The 21640-nt window shown below is 43.7% G+C and overlaps 1 protein-coding gene across 1 annotated transcript in view; it reads right to left on the reverse strand.

Annotated features, from left to right (window-relative positions):
- Positions 1-21640, reverse strand: part of LOC117362913 (fibrous sheath-interacting protein 2-like) — a 655319-nt gene that overhangs the window by 103027 nt on the left and 530652 nt on the right. Inside the window, exon 12 of the mRNA XM_033950005.1 lies at positions 3879-3980. Coding sequence (XP_033805896.1) covers positions 3879-3980 — 102 coding nt within the window. The remainder of the gene's footprint in view (positions 1-3878; positions 3981-21640) is intronic.

The raw sequence follows: 21640 nt of genomic DNA on the forward strand, positions 1-21640 counted from the left end.
GCAACTGGGCGGCTGTCGGGAACCTCTGATCAGGGACAGAGCAAGGTAAGAGTATCATAGGGATAAGAAGGAGGAGGGGGGATAAAAAAGGAAGGGATGCCTACTGCTGGACAGGGGGAGATGGAAAGAGATGCTGATGGACAGGGGGGTGAAGAAAAAGGAACAGAGGACAGCCAAGGAAAAATAAAGGCAGAAAGAAAGAAAGCGGCTAAGGAGAGAGAGAGAAAGAAATAAAGACAGACACACACACATATGTTCTAGCACCCGTTAATGTAACGTGCTTAAAGACTAAGAAACATAGAAACATAGAAAATGACGGCAGATAAGGGCCGTGGCCCATCTAGACTGCCCACCCCAATGACCCTCCCCTATCTAACTCTGCGTAGAGATCCCACGTGACGATCCCATTTCTTCTTAAAATCAGGCACGCTGCTTGCTTCGATCACCTGAAGTGGAAGTTTATTCCAGTGATCAACTACTCTTTCGGTGAAAAAATATTTCCTGGTGTCGCCGTGCAATTTACCGCCCCTGATTCTCCATGGATGTCCTCTTGTCGCCATCAGACCTTTGAAAAAGAAGATATCCTCTTCTACCTCGATACGGCCCGTGAGGTATTTGAACGTCTCGATCATGTCTCCCCTCTCTCTGCGTTCCTCGAGTGAGTATAGGCGTAATTTATCTAGCCGTTCCTCGTACGGGAGATCCTTGAGTCCCGAGACCATCCGGGTGGCCATCCGCTGGACTGACTCAAGTCTCAGTACATCCTTGCGGTAATGAGGCCTCCAGAATTGTACGCAGTACTCCAGATGGGGCCTCACCATGGATCTATACAACGGCATAATGATTTCAGGCTTACGGCTGACGAAACTCCTATGTATACATCCTATGATCTGCCTAGCCTTAGATGAAGCCCGCTCCACTTGATTGGCAGTCTTCATGTCTTCACTGATGATTACCCCTAAATCCCGTTCCGCAACAGTCCTTGCTAGGATCTCGCCATTTAGGGTGTAAGTCTTGCATGGATTTTGATTGCCAAGGTGCATGACTTTGCATTTTTTGGCATTGAAATTCAGTTGCCAGGTCCTAGACCATTGCTCCAATAGGAGTAGGTCGTGTATCATATTGTCCGTTGTGCTCTTACCTATTATATTACATAGTTTGGCGTCATCGGCGAATAACGTTATTTTACCCCGAAGCCCCTCAGCCAAGTCCCTTATAAAGATATTGAAAAGGATTGGGCCCAAGACCGAGCCCTGCGGCACTCCGCTGATCACTGCAGTCGTTACGGAGGGGGTGCCGTTCACCACCACCCTCTGAAGTCTACCACCAAGCCAGTCTCCAACCCATTTTGTCAAAGTGTCACCTAATCCTATAGAACTCATTTTGCACAACAATCTGCGGTGTGGGACGCTATCAAATGCTTTGCTGAAGTCCAAGTATACAATGTCCAAGGACTCTCCAACATCGAGCTTCCCCGTCACCCAGTCAAAGAAGCTGATCAAGTTGGATTGGCAGGATTTCCCCTTGGTAAATCCATGTTGACGGGGATCCCATAGATTCTCCACGTGCAGGATCTTATCTAATTGGTATTTGATTAAAGTTTCCATTAGTTTGCTCACTATTGATGTGAGACTCACTGGTCTGTAGTTCTCAGCCTCCGTCCTGCAACCTTTTTTGTGGAGTGGAATGATGTTAGCCGTTTTCCAGTCCAATGGGACTCTACCTGTGCTAAGGGAGAGATTGAAGAGCGCGGATAGTGGTTACATAATAATGTCTTTTGATACCAACAAGTTAAGGACCATTGACCATTTTAATAGCCTTCTGTAGGACCGACACCATCCTGTTTTTCCTTTGTTATTTCTGGGTCATAGACAGAAGTCCGGCTGGTACTGTCCTTGGGCCCCAACTACTGGAGTTGTTGTAAAAGCGCATTCCAGCCTATCTAAACTAGAGAATGACACGGAGGCAAATTTGTCCCTGTAGGTACTCAATTTCCCATGAGTTTTGTTGCTATCCCTGTCCCTGCCCCATTCCTGTAAGCTCTGCTTTAACCATACAAGCCTCCAACACTTAATGATTTTAAAGTGCTTGAGGCTTGTGCAGATGAGGATGGAGCTTGCAGGGATGGGAAAATGAGTTTCCGCAGGGACGGGGATAAATTTGTCCCCATGTCATTCTCTAATCCAAACCATCCAAACTTTTGCAGGATTCAGACCGCAAACGTTTGCCCAGCACCTTCCTCAGGTTGGAAATCTATATTCTCATGAATAGAGCTGTTGTGAGTCACCTGCTATATGACGGAGATCCTATTTCCAACAAAACCTGATTCTTTGGCAGGACACCTATTCTAATGGTAGTTATAATTCTGTAGCAATAGATTTCATCCCTGAGTTGAGGAAGATCAGAGCCAACAGAGACCTTAGTATTTCCAGACCTCAGGAGTTCCAGTTCAGCAGCACAATCCAGCATTTTTTCAATGGGACCTGCCCATTTGTTGTTGCTTAATATCGTGCCATCCAAAGCAGTCACCAACCTTTGTGCAGGTTGCAGATAATCCACACCAGCTTCCTTTGTAGTTTCTCCTCAACATAATGCATTACTCCTCCCTCCCAACCAGTGTTTGTATTACAGGAATCACCTCCAATAGCTTGAAGAGTTTTGTCTGCTTCTTTCTCTCTCAGCCATGCAACCAAATTATTAGAAATTATTTCTGCATGAGTTTTCTCTTTAGTTACTTTTGCAGGGAAAAAATGCCACAGATATCTGCCTCCTGGTTCCATACAAACTGTGTAATTTTTCTCTTTCACCATACCAGGATATATTTTGCCATTCTCTTCTGCTTTTAACATGAAACTGGTATCATCATGACGACCATCAAAGAAAAGGCAACTGATGCCATTCTGCTAAACTTACTCCTCAAACTGTACATCCAGTTTTTTCATGATTCTGCCCTGAGTCCTCTTTACCTTGTTGTGATCAGTCAACATAGCAGTATCCAAGTGAGTGATGAGTCCTGCATCAATCCAGGCAGCAATAGCAATCTCTATTTCGCTCAGTCCAGTGCTCTGATAATAGTTTATATATGTTTGCATTGCATATTAATGCATTTTGTGCATCAATATTTATCTTAGTTATCGATACTGACACTAACACATTAGTTTCATGTTCTCATTCACAGGTTTTCAACATAGTGTCATCATAGCGATAATCTAATATTGAAAATGTCCAAAAGAAAAACAAGATTGCAAGTTTGGACTTATTTCCATCATTTGGTAGAATCAGTTAGAGCCTGTGACAAACTTCCACTTGCCAGGGATCTCAATAGATATGGGTTGTATTTGAGAGACTTCAGTGATCAAGATAGAAACTTCAGCACTGAAGAACTGGTCAGTGACCTAACATCTGGATTATTTGCTCAATGGTACAAAGCAAATCCAAAATTCAGTGGTCCTGTTATAAAACAGCCATGTTAGGATTAAAGCAAAGTTGAAATCCATGTGGCAACAAGCCAGCAATGTTTTTTAGGTAGAGCAAAAGTGAAGGAGAAAGACAGACGTATGGAGAAGCTCAACAAACTTATAGACAGACATACCTGCAAGTGTGAACTATTATCAGAGCACTTAAAAATATTTCAGTACTTCTGCATTTTTGCATAATTTTCTACAAATTCCAAAGATAGTTACTGATTTTCATCATAAAATTGTAGTATTTTTTTCACTTGTACTTTTTAAAATTGACACATCCTAATAGCACATTATTTGGGAAAGTTATAAATGCATTACTATTAGTTATAAGTCCATGTACTATAGGCAGAATAAGAAAATACTGCTGAGTTTTAGTTCTCAGACAATCAAGGCCAAAATATTTCACCACAGTACCTGACAAATTCTGGTTTTGCTTGGTCCGTTGTAAGGCTGATGAATCTCCTTTAAATCTTTTTGGAGGAACGAGTCCATATGATTTGGAAGGTGACAACTGGCCTGACAAGAAGATATAGTCAAACAGTCATTAGTCAGATGTGTTCTCCAGTTCAGCAGTATAATATTTTCAGAGCAAGAGAATTAGTTCACACTTTAGATATGATAATATTGAATAAAAAACCTCAAATAATGGTCCAACATGGTTATAAGTGGATCAATTCCTTTTTATTCCTAACTGCAAAATTATTATGGACTTACAATAAATAAAAATACATTTTATTGGACTAACGTTTTTTGATTAGCTTTTGAAGGTAACTCTTCTTTTTCAGATCAGAAATGAGAAATGCTGACAAATATCAGATTTTGTTCTACGTTAATACCCTTCAAGTATTTGAACATCTGAATCATATCTCCCCTGTCTCTCCTTTCTTCTAGGGCAGTGTTCTCCCCAGGGCCTTTCAGCCGGGCGCTCCGCCCAGCTAATTTAGATGAGCGCCCGGCTGTAATCTCGATCGCAATCCTGCTGCTGCTGCCGCCTTCTGCTCAACATAAAAAAAAAACCCTTCTCACCGGCTTGGAGATTTACCGGGCTGACTCGGCACAGCCTGAATCGCAGGAGCCTGACTTTTTATTTTTTTTTAAGTTTTTAACGCCAGCAAGCGACTTGAACCCATGCTCCGGGGCTCTAACATGTGCATGCCGCTTCTCTCCGAAACCGGAAGTCACGTCCTGAGGGAGGAAGAGAAGGGAAGTCGGCATGCACACGCCCCGGAGCATGGGTTCGCTATAGGAGACAGGTCAGCTTACAACTTGCTCTTGCTTGCTTCGGGCTTTCTTCGCTGCCGGATCCTGCCTACTTTCTGTTTCCGAAAGTAGGCAGGACCCGGCAACGAGGAAGGCCCGAAGCAAGCAAGAGCAGCGAGTTGTAAGCTTCCTTCCGTTGCTGACTTATGGAAGATAGGTCAGCGATGGAAGGAAGCTTACAACTTGCCTTAGTCCAGCCCTGCACAACATGCGGCCCAAAACGGATCACTACCGATATGGCTCTCACTCCGCTCTCCTTTGAAGATCAGCTCAGGAGGCAAGATTTAGCCCGAGATCAGACGAATATTAAAGGGCATTTGAAGGCATCTGAGCAGATTGAGGAGAACACGTCCTGTTTTTCCATGCCTAAAAATACCACCATCTCTGATCAGATCCTTAAGAGTGATGCAACTATATTTGCTGGACAGTCTCCTCCAGTAAACAGAGCTTTAAAGCCTGCAACCATACAGAACCAGATGGTCAAAGGGCTCTGAAGTGTAGTATTGCCAAGGGATCTGTCTCACAAGTTTCTGACGCTGGCAGATGTAAGCACAGCACAAGAAATAGAGACTTGTGGCATTCTGTGTAGAAAGCTGATGCATAATGAATTTACTATTACCCATGTAATAGTGCCAAAGCAGTCTGCTGGACCAGACTACAGTACAGTGATATGGAGAATGTGGAAGAATTATTCAGTGTTCAAGATCAACATGATCTCCTCACAGAAGAAAGACGGAGAGAAAGAGAGAGGCCTAGACCAAAGAGGAAAGACAGGAGGCAGATACTGGAGAGGGGGGGGGGAGAGAAGGGAAGGAGATAGAGATGTCAGACCATGGGGTGGAGTGGGAAGGAAGGAAAGGAGAAGAGAGAGATGCCAGAGCATATGGGTGGAGACAAAAAATGGAGAGGGGTTGAAGCTGAAATAAATCATGTACAAAGGAGAGAAAGAAGGAAGCTACCATATGGAACAGAGAGAGGGCAGACACTGGATGGAAAAGGCAGAAAGGGTGGACAGTAGATGCAAGGGGCAGAGATAGGGTGGACAGTAGATGGAAGGGGTAGAGAGAGGGTAGAGGCTGGGTGGAAGGGGCAAAGAGAGAGGACAGATGTTGCATGGAAGGGAGCGAGGACAAATGCTGAATAGAAAGAAGAGAGTGAAGAGATGACTAAAGCAGAAACGACAAAAGGTAGAAAAAAAATATTTTTGTTGCTTTACGTAGAATCAAGTAGTATTGTAACTGTATTGATTAAAATTTATCAATAGGAAATGGAAATAAGGCAATTTTGGGAGGGAATAAACCCCTTTCCTCAGGTCAGGACAGGATACTGTATACTGTACTGTCTTGAAGAAAGATTTGGCCTCTGAAAGCTAATTGAAAAATGGATTAGTCCAATAAAATGGTATTTTCATATTTCTCATTATTTTATTTCTATTTGTTAATTTGTAAAGTGGTGACTTATGTAGAAGATTTTTTCAAATTTACATCTACTGTCTTTATATTTTGCACAGTATTAGGGGACATGTGTCACTGTTTCTGTGGTGTTGCATTGTATGCAGAGCCTGGTTTCTTGGTTCAGTTTAACTTTTGACTACATATTTCTATTTTTAGTTTGTGATTATTCCATATTGGGCGAGGGTGTATCTGTGTTTTGTGTGTATGAAAAGGACATGGCTTACTGTTAGCATCGACTACAGGATCAATTGACTGTGTAGGATCTAGTTTGTTTAGTTTTACAATGCGTGTGTTGGTGTTCTAGTGCTCACTGCAGTGTTTAAGATGCTGCCTTTTCCTAGATGCACCCTTATTGTGTGACTCATGGATTATTACTAAAAATATATTTTCTTATATAGAGGAGGGGGTTGTTAAAAAAATGATTAGCACTGGCTGTCATATATACTAGGTACACCACTGGATTTAATGACTCTATTCTAACTTTACTGTTGACGTAGGTGTTGTCCCCCCAACACACAGACACACATTATAAAGAATTAAATTAAAGTTGTATTATCATCAAGTAGCTTTCAAATGACATTATAAGCAAATAAAAATAAAATATTTTTAATACATTGCTAATTATTACCTGCATCTTTACCTATACTGTTTTGCCCTAGCTCTTACTTTGCACTATAGCAAAATAAAAAAGAAGCAGATGAAGATCAATCACACAGGTGCCCTTCAAGGCTCAGTAACACCTCTTCATAAATTATGTGGAAGAGGTCTGGAAGTGGGGATAGCATCTATTTCATATCCTCAGTGAGACCTCAGGAAGGAACCTAGTGATCAAAAAATTATTAGAGGTGTTGTACAGCCATTTCTTGTATGACTGGATGAGCTATATTTATCTTTTTTTTAATGCTGTTTAAATTCATGCAGAAATAAATGGTTAGATTGAACCTAATGACTTCATTAACACATTTCCCTTTTTTAAACCTCTATACTATTTGAGACATTCCACATTTAGTGCAGCAACATTGGGTTGCACATCGGGAAGATTTGGGACTTTCTGATTCATGGAAAGAAGTAAAATTGATGAAAGAAGTAGAAACTGTAATGAGAACTGTGTACACGGTGTTCTATCAGTCTTCTACTAAACGATGCAATTTTCAAGAAATAGCAGATGCATCTGAATGTGACTCAATTGCTTTCAGACCTCTGAATGAAGTGCGCTGGTTATCTAGACACTTTGCACTTAAAGCAATTATTCAAAATTATGATCCCCTATTAAAATATTTTGAAGACAAAGATAATGATCCTATTGCAAAATACTGCTATAAGAAGCTGAACAGTGAACAATTTCATATTACACTTGAAATTTTGAATGATGTCTTATCAGAACTGACTTTCTTAACCATGACATTTGACATCATTGGAAGCTTATCATCTTGCACAGGGTAAATTGAACAAACTTCGAATGCAATACTTAAGCGACAAGGTTAAGTGGAGTGATAAAGTCAACAGTCTTCTTGACAACAGGATGAGGTCTGGAGAAAAAGTTTAATTGGATACTAATTCCATATTAACCTTCATCAACATCCTATGTTTGCATCTGGGTGAAAGATTTCCTGCAACTTTGACTTCGGACATGGACATATCAGATTTCTTTGTTTCAAGTATAAACAATTTCTTCCGGAGGAAAGTGTTATTATTCAGCAATACAATGACTTTAAATTCCTTGTTGCAGAAAAAATCAAAAGCAATCTGATAAACAGCTTTCTAGATATGATGAAATTTGCATTTCAGAATGATCAAATTGATAGACATTGGTGCCTCATTCTTAGCATCTAGTTCAGATTGTGAGTGTGGTTTTAGTCTAATGAACAATTTAAAGACTAAACAAAGGAATCGTTTACATTTAGAGCATTTGGAAATGCTGATGCGTGTTAAGAGTCACCTTCAAGATGGAGGCTCAACAGATCTTGACAGAATTTATTTGGCTGGATAAATATGAAAGATCGCAGGGAAAAACTTTGAAAACTAAATTGCTGTTATTTTCTAAATTTTAAGTATAAAGTACAATGATACCTTATTTATAGGTAGCGCTCAATGAAACATTTCAATGAAACATAATTTATGTTTATTGAAATGAGACTTTATGTTACATAAAGTGTAACTAACATAAAGTGTAACTAAAATTACATTGTGTTTTCATTAATTCAGACTAAACTCAAAGACCTGCCCATAAATACCCATAACTGAACTCCGGGCCCTCTGGCAATCATTTTTATAGCACACACAAATTTAGTTTTTCTTTAAAATGCGCACAGATGAAATTTTTTGTGCACACAGACTATGAAAAATTAGAGGGAACATTGCCCTTAACCCTTCTTTACCTGTCCATCTCTTCAAAACTAGTACCTACTCTACAGGAAAGCTATACTAAACCAACTGCATTGTCACTTCTTGAAATTTATCACATTATTTTTTCCTCAGATTACTTTAGTTTGACCTTCATCCTGTGCCCCCTCATTCCAGAACTTTCTTTCAATTGAAAGACTTGCCTCCTTTGCATTTATGACACATAGGTATTTAAGTATTCTCATCTCCCCTCTCCTGCCCTTCCAAAATATACATTTTGAGATTTTTAAGTCTGTTCCCATATTCTTTATGATGAAGACCACTCACCATTTTAGTAGCCACCCTATGGACTGAATCCATTCTGTTTACATCTTTTTGAAAGTGCAGTCTTCAGAATTGTACACAATATTCTAATGAGATCTCACCAGTCTTATATAAGGACTTCATCACCTCCTTTTTCCTATTATCCATTCCTCTCCCTTTGCACCTATACATCCTTCTAGCTTTCGTTGTGACCTTTCTACCTGTTTGGCCACCTTAAGATAATTACATATGACCACACCCAAGTCCCGCTCCTTTGGCATGCACAAAAGTTCTTCATCCCCTAAACTGTACCATTCCATTGGGTTTTTGTAACCCAAATGCATGACCCTGCATGTTTTATAATTAAATCTTAGCTGCCAGATTCTGGATCATTCTTTGAGTTTTGCTAGGTCTTTCCTCATATAGTCTGCACCATCAGTTTTGATGAGTCTGCTGGACTAGAATGACAATATATAAAAAACTGTAAAATAAATAAATCATTGATGTCAACCCTATGGAAGATTTTAGTACAATTCACAAAAAGGCAAAGTTTACCAAACAGCACTTCAGCAATATATAAGAACATTAAAAAGAATCAGACAAAGAACCATACCTTGTGGCACACCTTTGGTAACATCCCTTACCACTGAGTGAGCTCCATTTATCACTACACTCTGTCGCCTTCCTAATCCAGGCCCATACTGAGAGCACTCAGGGTCAGATTCTCATAACTTTAACGTACTCTCCCGCAGCCATGCAACCCCCCCCCCCCCCGTGACTCCAACCCCCACCCTCTCCCCCTGACCTTACTTTCAGATGGATGGCCTGCCTCCTCAAAATGGCAGGCCTTCCCCTCCCCTCCTATGGATAGGACCTTATGCATCTGGGCTGATCAAAGCCTTAGAGGAGGAGCCTAAGACTCTGGCAAAGATGCATAAGGCCCCACCCATAGGAGGGCCTTAAACAACCTTGGCCAATCAAAGCCTCAAGCCCCTCCCTGGTGCTTCCCAGGGAGGGGAAGATTCAACATTTTTAAGAGGTGGGCCAGCTGGCCAGGGAGTAGGCATCCCTCCGGCCAGCCATCTGAAAGTAAGGTAAGTGGGAGAGGGTGGGGGTCGTAGGCACAGGAGGGTTGCATGGTGGCAGGAGAGCATGGGCATCTCTCCTGCTGCCAAAGGGGGTTGGGGGAATGCTGGTTGGTGGCAGGAGAGATTAGGCATCTTTCCTGCTGCCAGAGAAAGGGGGGGGGGGGTGCTTGGCGGCAGGAGCTGATCCTTACAAGGACTTCTATGGGTTGTTTTTTTCCCTATTCCAACATAAAGTTAAGTGCCTTTTGGAACACTATGACTATGTGGATGTATGTTTTAAAATTTTAGTGATGTTTTCACTTGATATTTTTGTACATAATGAATTAAATTGTTAACTTATTAAAAAACAATTTAAATAATGTAAAAAATAAAAAAATTAATTAGGTTCTCAAAACCAAGGGGCTTTTATTCTTTGTGATTACACTATTGATATATTGACTTTCTTTCTTTGTTTGGGTGACACTACATATTTGTGAGGGAGTTTTTTTTCTCTTTTTTATATTATCTATATAATGGACACAGACCATGCAAGGCTGCCCAGTACCAGCCTTAGTTCAATTTATACCATTCATGTTCTAATTAGAGATCCATTGTATTCATTCCACATTTTTCTGAATTCTGTCACCTCTGCCATGATCAGCTGAGCGACTGTGGCAGAGATCCCCCCCTGCAAATTCCCCTGGCAGGAGGGTGTAAAGTTTTGGAAACACAACTAGACGAGTCCCCAAAATGTAAAGATGTAGCCCTACAATCCACCAGAGGTACTGGATTCAGTACCCACAGAGAGGTTCATCAGGGGCAAAGCCGATGGAAAAGCTTTTAAACTAAGATTGGGAGGGGAGGAAGCTGACAGTCTCCCAGGAGTTCCAATAGAAAGGTTTCAAAAATGGTGAAGGAAAGCCAAGAGTGCTTAAGAGGGAAGCAGAGTAAAGATGTGAAGTTATCCCTGTCATCTTCTCAGCAGCCTGTAGATACAAGAAAAAAAAAAATTTTTAATGTCTGTATACAAATGCTAGAAGTCTAAAAAATAAAGTAGGAGACCTGTGAGTCTGATCTCGGTACCGAGAAAGATGGTAGAGGTGCTGATAAAGGACAGCATCATTGATCACCATGACAGACACAGCCAGGAGCAACCAGCACGGATTCAGCAAAGGAAGATCTTGCTTGACGAACTTGCTGCACTTCTTCGAGGGAGTAAACAGGCAGATAGACAAGGGTGACCCGGTCGACATTGCATATCTGGATTTTCAGAAGGGCGTTCGACAAGGTTCCACATGAATGACTACTTTGAAAAATTGCGAACCATGGAATTGAGAGTGAAATACTCACGTGGATTAAAAACGCTGGCGGATAGGAAACAAGAGAGTGGGGATAAATGGACAATACTCGGACTGGAAAAGCATTATGAGTGGAGTGCCGCAGGGTTTGGTGCTTCGATCCATGCTCTTCAACATATTTATAAACGACCTGGAAATCGGTACGACGAGTGAGGAGATAAATTTGCAGACGATACGGAAGACGCAGGAGAATTGCGAAGACCTGCAACGTGACAAATACGCTAGAGAAATGGGCCGCAACATAGCAAATGAGGTTTAACGTGGATAAGTGTAAGGTGATGAATGTCAGCAACAAAAATCTTATACACGAATACAGGATGTCCGGTGCAGTACTTGGAGAGACCCCCCAGGAAAGGGACTTGGGAGTACTGGTTGACAAACCAATGAAGCCATCTGCGCAATGTGCGGCAACTGCGAAATGGGTGAACAGAATGCTAGGAATGATTAAGAAGGAGATCACGAACAGACCGGAGAAGGTTATCATGCTGCTGTACCGGGCCATGGTACACCCTCACCAGGAATACTGCATCCAGCACTGATCGCCGTACATGAAGAATGACACAATACTACTCAAAAAGGTTCAGAGAAGAGCGACAAAGATGGTTAAGGGGCTGGAGGAGGTGCCGTACAGTGAGAGATTAGAAAAACTGGGCCTCTTCTCCCTTGAAAAGAGGAGACTGAGAGGGGACATGATGAAAACATTCAAGATAATGAAGGGAATAGACTTAGTAGATAAAGACAGGTTGTTCACCCTCTCCAAGGTAGAGAACACGAGACGGCACTCTCTAAAGTTAAAAGGGGATAGATTCCGTACGTTCTTCTTCATCCAGAGAGTGGTAGAAAACTGGAACGCTCTTCCGGAGGCTGTTATAGGGGAAAACACCCTCCAGGGATTCAAGACAAAGTTAGACAAGTTCCTGCCGAACAAGAACGTACGCATGTAAGGGCACTGGTCTTTGACCTAAGGGTTGCCACGTGAGCGGATTGCTGGGAACGATGGACCACTGGTCTGACCCAGCAGCAGCAATTCTTATGTTCTTAGAGTATATATCATTGAATGATGAGGTAGATATAATTTTCATCTCTACTACCTTTTCTCAGAAGGGCATTCCAGGCCTCAATCATGAAAAAGAATTTCCTAACATTACTCCTAACATCCTCAATTTATGCCTTCTAGTTTTACCATTTTCCTTTCTCTAGAAAAGATTTGGTTCCATATTAATACCTTTCAAGTATTTAAATGTCTGTATTATATCTCCCCTGTCTCTCCTCTCTTCTACAATATACAGATACCGATCTTTGTCTCTTCTCATACATCTTTTGGAGCAAACCCCCTACCATTTTTGTTGTCATCCTCTGGACTACTTCAAGTCTTCTTATATCCTTAGCCAGATATGGCCTCCAAAACTGAACACAATACTCTAACTGGGGCCTCACCATCAACTTGTAAGGGGCATCAACACCTCCTTTCCTCTGCAGCTTATGCTTCTCTCTATACAGCCTAGCATCCTTCTGGCTAAAGCCACCATCTTGTCACACCGTTTTGTCGCCTTCAGATCCTCAGACACTATCATCCCAAGCTTCCACTCCCCATCTATGCATATCAGCCTTTCACCTCCTAGCACATACAGCTCCATAAGAATATAAGCAGTGCCTCTGCTGGGTCAGACCAGAGGTCCATCATGCCCAGCAGTCCGCTCATGCAGCGGCCCATCAGGTCCAGGACCTGTATGGTAAACCTGTATCTATAACCTTTTATCCCCTTTTCCTTCAGGAAATCATCCAATCCTTTCTTGAATCCCAATACTGTACTCTGTCCTATCACACCCTCTGTAAGCGCATTCCAGGTGTCCACCACCCTTTGGGTGAAGAAGAACTTCCTAGCATTGGTTCTGAATCTGTCCCCTTTTAATTTTTCCAAATGCCCTCTTGTTCTTGTAGTTTTCGAAAGTTCGAAGTATCTGTCCTTCTCCACTTTCTCTTTGCCCTTGATGATCTTGTAAGTCTCAATCATGTCCCCTCTAAGTCTCCGCTTTTGCAGGGAAAAGAGCCCCAGTTTCTCTAACCTTTCAGCATATGGAAGGTTTTCCATACCTTTTATCAATTGTGTCGCTCTTTTCTGAACCCTCTCAAGTATCATCATATCATTCTTAAGGTTTGGCGACCAATATTGGATGCAGTACTCCAGATGCGGGCGCACCATCTCCCGATACAACGGCAGGATAACTTCTTTCGTTCTGGCTGTAATACCTTTCTTGATAATACCTAGCAGTCTATTTGCCTTCTTTGAGGCCGGTGCGCACTGTGCCGACGGCTTCATTGTTTTGTCCACTATTACCCCCAAGTCCTTTTCTAGGGTACTTTCACCCATTACCAGCCTTCCCATCGTATAGCTGTACTTCGGGTTTCTGTTCCCTACAAGCAAGACTTTACATTTCTCTACATTAAACTTCATCTGCCATCTCGTCGCCCACTCCTCTAGTTTGTTCAGGTCCCTTTGTAAGTCTTCACATACCTCTTTAGTCCCAACTCCACTAAATAGTTTGGTGTCGTCTGCAAATTTTATTACTTCGCACTTTGTTCCTGTTTCAAGATCGTTTATAAATACATTGAACAGCAGCGGTCCGAGTACCGACCCCTGTGGAAACACCACTGTGACTTCTTCTCCAGTCAGATTAGTGGCCCTTCACTCCTACCCTTTGCTTCCTATCCGCCAACCAATTTTTGATCCATCTATGTACGTCTCCTTCCACCCCATGGTTCTTCAGTTTCCGTAGTAGGCGTTCATGGGGTACCTTTTTGGAAATCCAAGTATATGATGTCTATGGGGTCCACTTTGTCCATCTGTTTGTTTCGAAGAAGTGCAATAAGTTCCTTAGGTACGATCTACTCTTGCAGAAGCCATGCTGGCTTGTTTTCATCAGTTTATTTCTTTCTAGATGCTCATCGATGCTGTCTTTTATCAGTGCTTCCGCCATCTTCCCCGGAACCTAAGTCAGACTTACCGGTCTGTAGTTCCCCAGGTCACCTCTCGATCCTTTTTTAAAGTTGGGCGTAACATTGGCTATCTTCCAATCCTCCGGGATCACGCCTGTATTCAGGGATAGGTTACAAATCTGCTGTAGTAGTTCCGCTATTTCCTCCTTTAATTCCTTTAAAATCCTAGGGTGGATTCCATCTGGGCCTGGAGATTTGTCACTTTTTAATCTATCTATCTGCCTATGTACGTCTTCAAGGCTTACCTCCATTGATGTTAATTTTTCTGCTTGATCTCCTTTGAAGATTTTTTCAGGTTCTGGCACGTTGGATGTGTCCTCCTTTGTAAATACTGATGAAAAGAACATGTTTAGTTTATCTGCCACCTCTTTTTCTTCCTTCACCACTCCCTTTCTATCTCCATCAAGTGGTCCCACCTCCTCCCTAGCCGACTGCATCCCTTTAACGTATCTGAAGAACGGTTTGAAATTTCGTGATTCCCTGGCTAGCCTCTCTTCATATTCTCTTTTTGCTCTTCTAACCATTCGGTGACATTCTTTTTGATGCTTCCTGTGCTTTTTCCAGTTCTCCCCAGTTTTGTCCTTTTTCCAATTCCGGAATGAATGTTTCTTGTCTCCAATCGCTTTCTTCACTTCTTTGGTTATCCACGCCGGGTCTTTAGTTCAGTTCTTTTTGCATCCTTTTCTAAATCTGGGGATGTACAGATTTTGCGCTTCATAGAAACATAGAAAATGACGGCAGAAAAGGACCACAACCCATCTAGTCTGCTCCATGAAGAAATCCCACATGCCAATCCCGTCTTTTCTTAAAATCTGGCACGCTGCTGGGCTAAATTACCTGTTGTGGAAGATTATTCCAGTGATCAACCACCCTTTCAGTGAAGAAATATTTTCTGGTGTCGCCATGAAATTTCCCACCCCTGATTTTCAACGGATGCCCTCTTGTTGCTGTGGGTCCTTTAAGAAAAAAGAGATCTTCTTCCACCTCGATACGGCCCATGACATATTTGAACATCTCGATCATGTCTCCCCTCTCTCTGCGTTCCTCGAGTGAGAATAGCTGCAACTTACCCAGTCGTTCTTCATATGGGAGATCCTTGAGACCTGAGATCATCCTTGGTGGCCATTCGCTGAACTGACTCAACTCTCCGCATATCTTTTTGATAATACGGCCTCCAGAATTGTACACAGTATTCCAGATGGGGGTCTCACCATGGATCTGTACAACGGCATTATGACCTCGGGCTTACGGCTGATGAAACTTCTATGGATACAGCCCATAATTTGTCTAGCCCTGGATGAAGCTTTCTCCACTTGATTGGTAGTCTTCATGTCTTCGCTAATGATCATCCCCAAGTCATGTTCTGCTACAGTCCTTGCTAGGATCTCACCATTTAGGTTGTAAGTCCTGCATAGGTTTTGCTGCCAAGGTGCATGACCTTGCATTTATTGGCATTGAAACTTAGTTGCCAAGTCTTTGACCAATGCTCCAGCAGGAGTAAGTCCTGCGTCATACTGTCGGGCATTGAGCTTTTGTCGGGCACTGTGCTTTCATCTGTTGTGCTTTTGCCTACTATGTTGCATAGTTTGGCGTCATCGGCGAATAATGTAATTTTACCTTGAAGCCCCTCAGCCAAGTCTCTTACGAAGATGTTAAATAGGACCGAGCCCATGACTGAGCCCTGCAGCACTCCGCTGATCACCTATGTCGTATCGGAGAGGGTACCATTTACCACTACCCTCTGAAGTCTACCTCTAAGCCAGTCCCTAACCCATGCGGTTAATGTTTCACCCAGTCACATCGAACCCATCTTGCTCAATAACCTGCGGTGTGGGACGCTATCAAACGCTTTGCTGAAGTCCAAGTACACGACGTCCAGGGACTCCCCTATATCCAGCTTTCTTGTTACCCAGTCAAAGAAGCTGATCAGATTTGATTGGCAGGACCTTCCCTTCGTAAAACCATGTTGATGGGGATCTCGCAGATTCTCCTCGTTCAGAATCGCATCCAATTGGCGTTTGATTAGTGTTTCCATAAGTTTACTCACTATCGAAGTGAGACTCACTGGTCTATAATTTGAGCCTCCGTCCTGCATCCCTTTTTGTGGAGTGGAATGACGTTAGCCGTCTTCCAATCCAACGGGACTCTTCCTGTACTTGGGGAAAGATTGAAGAGCACGGATAACGGTTCCACCAGCACATCACTCAACTCCCTGAGCACCCTGGGGTGTAGTTTGTCCGGTTCCATAGCTTTGTTAACCTTGAGTCTTGATAGCTCATCGTAGACACTGCTGGGCATAAACTCGAAATTTCAAAATGGGTCCTCCGATCTTTCCCTTGTCGGCAGCTGAGGGCCGGATCCCGGCGCCTCGCAAGTGAAGACCAAGCAGAAGTATTCATTTAAAAGTTTGGCTTTATCGGAGTCCGATTCTACATAGTTCCCGTCGGGTTTCCTAAGGCGTACTATCCCATCTGTGTTTCTTTTTCTGTCACTAATGTACCTGAAGAAGGATTTATCGCCATTCTTGATGTTCTTCGCAAGGTTCTCCTCCATTCGGAGTTTGGCCTCCCTGACTGCCGTTTTGACCGCTTTTGACTTGGCCAGATATCTTCCTTGGATTCTTGCTTCCCTGATTGCTTGTAGAAGATGAACACTCTTTTCTTCTTTTTTATGAGGTCTGAGATCTCCGTAGAGAACCACTATGGTCTATTGTTTCTTTGCCGTTTATTTACTGATTTGATGTAGTGGTTGGTTGCTTCGTGTATGGTTGATTTCAGAGTTGACCACATTACCTCTACATTATCTGTTTCTGCTTGGTTTTGCAGCGCAAGATGGACAAAATCTCCCATGCTTTTGAAGTTTGTGCCCTTAAAGTTGAGGACCTTGGTTGATGTGCTTGACTTAGTGAAACTTTTCCTGAGGTTGAACTGTATCATGTTGTGGTCACTGGGGCCAACGTATCGCCTACCGAGACCTCTGTGATACTTTCTCCGTTGGTGAGTATCAGGTCCAGTATCGCCCGATCCCTAGTGGGCTCTAATACCATTTGTCTGAGTCTTGCTCCCTTTATAGAGGTTATTAGCTTCCTGCTGTCGCTGGTCGTAGCGGAAAGTTTGTTCCAATCCACATCAGGCATATTGAAGTCTCCTAAGAATATTGTGTCTCCACGCAAAATGATATTCTTAATGTCTTCAACTAATTCTATATCCATGTCTTCCTGTTGTCTTGGAGGTCTGTATACTATGCCAAGATACAGGCATTTGTCCTTTCCCCTAGCCAAATTCACCCAGAGGGATTCCCCGGTGTACTTGATATCTGCGATTTTGGTAACTTTGATGTCCTCTTTAGTGTATAGTGCTACCCCTCCTCCCGTTTTGCCCTCTCTGTCCCGCCGAAGTAAGTTGTATCCCGGTATAGCCATATCCCACCCATGGGAGTCCATGAACCAAGTCTCGGATATCGCCACCACATCCAGGTCGGCGTTCCTCATTTCTGTCTCTAATTCCAGAATCTTATTGCCCAAACTGTGGGCATTAATGTACATAGCCCTCCATACCTTATGTTTGCTATGTCTCTCTGTAGATATTCCTGCTTGAGCTAATTGGACTCCTATAATATTGATTGCAATGTGTGGACTTACCTCTGACTCGGAAATGCAGTGTGTACTTACCTCGGACTCAGAAATGGATTGGCAACTTACCTCGCCAAGTTGGTTGCTTGCGCCAACCCGTGAGTGGGTACCCTCCCCCAACTTACCTAGTTTAAAACCCTACGAAGTAGGCGGGCTAGTCGGTGTCCAAAGACGTTCTTTCCCCTTCTGGTTAGGTGAAGTCTATCTGGTCCCTGTAGTCCTTGCAGCGTCTCTCCATGGTTCAGGAATCCGAAGTTCATCTCCCTGCACCATCCATGCAGCCAGTTGTTTGTCCTCTGGAAACGATCCTCCCTGGCTCTCCCCTTGCCCCTTACTGGGAGGATCAAGGAGAAGACCACCTGCACTTCCATCCTCCTCAGCTTCTCACCTAGGGCTCCAAAGTCTTCTGATATGTTCTCCATGGTGTTCCTGGCAGTGTCGTTCATTCCGATGTGGATGAGAAGCATGGGGAAGTGGTCATGTGGCTTGATAAGTTTGTCTAGGCAGGCGGTTATATCTCGGATCCTGGCTCCTGGCAGACAGCAAACCTCTCTTGATTGCATATCCGGTCTGCAAATTGGTCAATCGGTGCCCCTCAGCAGGAAATCCCCAATGACTACCACTCTGCGCTGCTTTGGGGGGAACTGATACGTTGTCTCCGGAACTGGAATCGTCTGGTGGACAACTTCCTGAATCTCATTGGCAGGTTCTTCCTATAACAGCTGGAATCTGTTCCTCAAGGTGGGGTCGATGTTAACCTGCCCTGTGTACGAGAGAAAGCGACAGAAGAAGAGGAAGAGGAAGGTCTTCTATGTTTGCCGGTGGAGGAAATTACCAACTGCCGGGAGTCAGTGTCTCCAGCCTCTTCTTGTACCCCAATCGTTGGTTTCAGAGTTGCAGGTTCGGACAGTTTGGGCGTCCTGAGGATGGTCTTGTCTGGCTCCTTCTCGGTGATCTGGGACAACTCCTGGATGACTCCGTCGATGAATGCCTCGTCCTCTCGGATGCTTCTCAAGCACTTTACCTCCTCTCTCAGGCTCCTCAGCTCCTGCAAGATGTCTCTGTCTAGCTGACCCATCTCTTCTGTCTGTGTGTAGACTGTTGTCATCTGCTTGGGGATGGCCTGGGTCTGTACAGAGACCTCTGTCCTCCGTCCTGGCTCTCCTTCCGTCTGTACGTGAACCATGGCCATCCCCTGGATCCCTTCGGTGACTGGGCTGCTGGTCTTGATTGTAGCCCTGTTGCTTCTTGTTCTTCCTGCCATTTAAAATTATTATTATTTTTTTTTTTGTTAGTTTAGATATCTGTTAGGTATGTCTGCCTGATCGTTAGTGAGTTAGAAAAGTCTGCCTATTAGATAGTATGGAAGTCTGCCTGTCAGAGAGTTTGAAAGTTTGAAGGATAGAGATAGTTAGTTAGTTAATTGTTAGTTTAGTCTGCCTGTTTGTTAGTCTGCCTGATAAATAGTTTGAAAATTTGAAGGATAAAGTGACTGGTAAGGTCTGGCTGTTGCTTAGTTAGAGAGGTCTGTCTGCTGTAGGCTAGTTAGAAAGGTATGTCTGGTTTGAAAGTTGGATAGAAAGTTTAAAGGATAGTCTAAAAGTTAAATAGCTAGTTGTATGTGCCTTGTGGTTGTACTCCGCCTTGTTATGTGTTAAAACCTTACCTTGGCGGTTATCCAGAGCCCATCCTTGAGGCCCTTCTTGAGGCCCTTTGCAAAGGCGCTCTTGCTAAGGCTGGTGATGTTGGGGGGGGGGCGGAGTTAGCTCTCATCTCTTCCCCTCTCCATGTCCGTCTGCCTCCCTCACTGCTTTCTCCGATTCCTGATTCTCCTCTTACCGCTCCTCTGACTGCTTCCTCTGCCTCCTCCTCTGCTTCTATTGCCTTCTCCGCTCCTCTCTCCCTGCTAGCACCGCCTTCTCTGCTCCTCTCTCCGCTGTTCCCCTACTAGCACCGCCTTCTCTAGTCCTCTCTCCGCTCTTCCCCTGCTAGCACACTCTCTGCTACCTGCTCTGCTCACTGTTCTGCCACGTGCTCAGGACTAGGTACAGCTCCTACAGTCTCCCTTCTGCTGGCCTTGCACTGTGGACTCTCCGCCATTGGCTCATCCCCTTTTATGGGTGGAGTTTGGCTGGTGACATCAGGGGTTGGGCGGAGTTAGCTCTCGCCTCTTCCCCTCTGTGTCCCATCTGCCTTCTTCACTACTTTCTCCGATTTCTGATTCTCCTCTTACCGCTCCTCTGACTGCTCCGCTTCTATTGCCTTCTCCGCTCCTCTCTCCCTGCTAGCACCGCCTTCTCTGCTCCTCTCTCCGATCTTCCTCTGCTAGCACCACCTTCTCTGCTCCTCTCTACGCTCTTCCCCTGCTAGCACACTCTCTGCTCCCTGTTCCGCTCACTGTTCTGCCACGTGCTCAGGACTAAGCACAGCTCCTACTGTCTCCCTTCGGCTGGCCTTGCACTGTGGACTCTCCGCCGTTGGCTCATCCCCTTTTATGGGGGGAGTTTGGCTGTTGATGTCAGGGGATGGGCAGAGTTAGCTTCGCTCACCATGTCCTTGAATAATGACCAGGCTTGCTTTAAAGTCTGAGATTTCTTTGAGTTGTTCCTAAGTTTCTTTCTTACCATTACTCTTATTGCTTCATAGTTTCCTTTCTTGAAGTTAAAGGTTGTTGCTGTGGTTCTCTTACCCTTCGATATTCCTACTTCATTTTTGAACTTGATCATATTGTGATCGCTGTTTCCCACTCTGCACTGAATTTTATCTGCCAAACATTAGACCATTCTTCCAACTTTTGCAGATCCTTTTTCAGGGCAGACCGAAGAAATTGATGGAGAAATGGCAGACGAGATTAAACGCAACTGCAAGGGAGGCAACGCAGTTATCATGGGTGACTTAAATTATCTGTGGATAAACTGGAACCTAGGCACCTCTGGCTGTGGTAGGGAGACCAAGTTCCTGGATGCTGTAGGCCAGGGGTGTCAAAGTCCCTCTTCGAGGGCTGCAATCCAGTTGGGTTTTCAGGATTTCCCCAATGAATATGTGTTATGCCTATGGCAAGGGGGTAACTGAAACTCAGCATACTACGTGATATGTCTCCTCAAGTCTGCTTATCTGTTATCCTGACCTCAGTGACCTGGGTGTTGCCAAAACAAGGAACAAAAGGACAATAAAACCAGGTTGACCAGGTGTCCGAGTGAAGACAGCTGGTTTCTGCAACAAGCCTGCTTATCTGCTATCCTGACCTCAATGACCTGGGTGTTGCATGCCTGGGTCGTAGTGAAGGAAGCTGGTTACTGCAAAACTATGAACTCAGCAGTTTCCACCCTATATAAGAACGGGACTCTGCCCCTAACATTAGAATCCATTTCGTTGCAACCAAGGGACAGTCCCGTGTCCACCCACCTATCAATTGCAGGGATTCCCGATTGTGAAGGATGGTGTTGCCCAGGATCACGGTGAAGTTATTCTATTTTTATATTCATCTATATATATATATATACAGTGGTGCCTCACACAACGAACTTAATCCGTTCCAGGAGCAAGTTTGTTATGTGAAACATTCGTTGTGTGAAACGCGTTTTCCCATAAGAATACATGTAAAACAAAATAATTCGTTCTGCAGCCCTACATTTCCCTCCCTCCACCTCACCTTATATGCAGAGTTTGCCAGCTTTCTTTTTCACCCAGCCGCACGCTTTCAAAAAGCTGTGCACGCGCAGCTGCTGAAGTTGATCAATGTTCTCCTCTCCTGCAACTTCCG

The sequence above is a fragment of the Geotrypetes seraphini genome, chromosome 6 (assembly GCF_902459505.1).
Source record: "Geotrypetes seraphini chromosome 6, aGeoSer1.1, whole genome shotgun sequence".
In the NCBI taxonomy this organism is placed as follows: domain Eukaryota; kingdom Metazoa; phylum Chordata; class Amphibia; order Gymnophiona; family Dermophiidae; genus Geotrypetes; species Geotrypetes seraphini.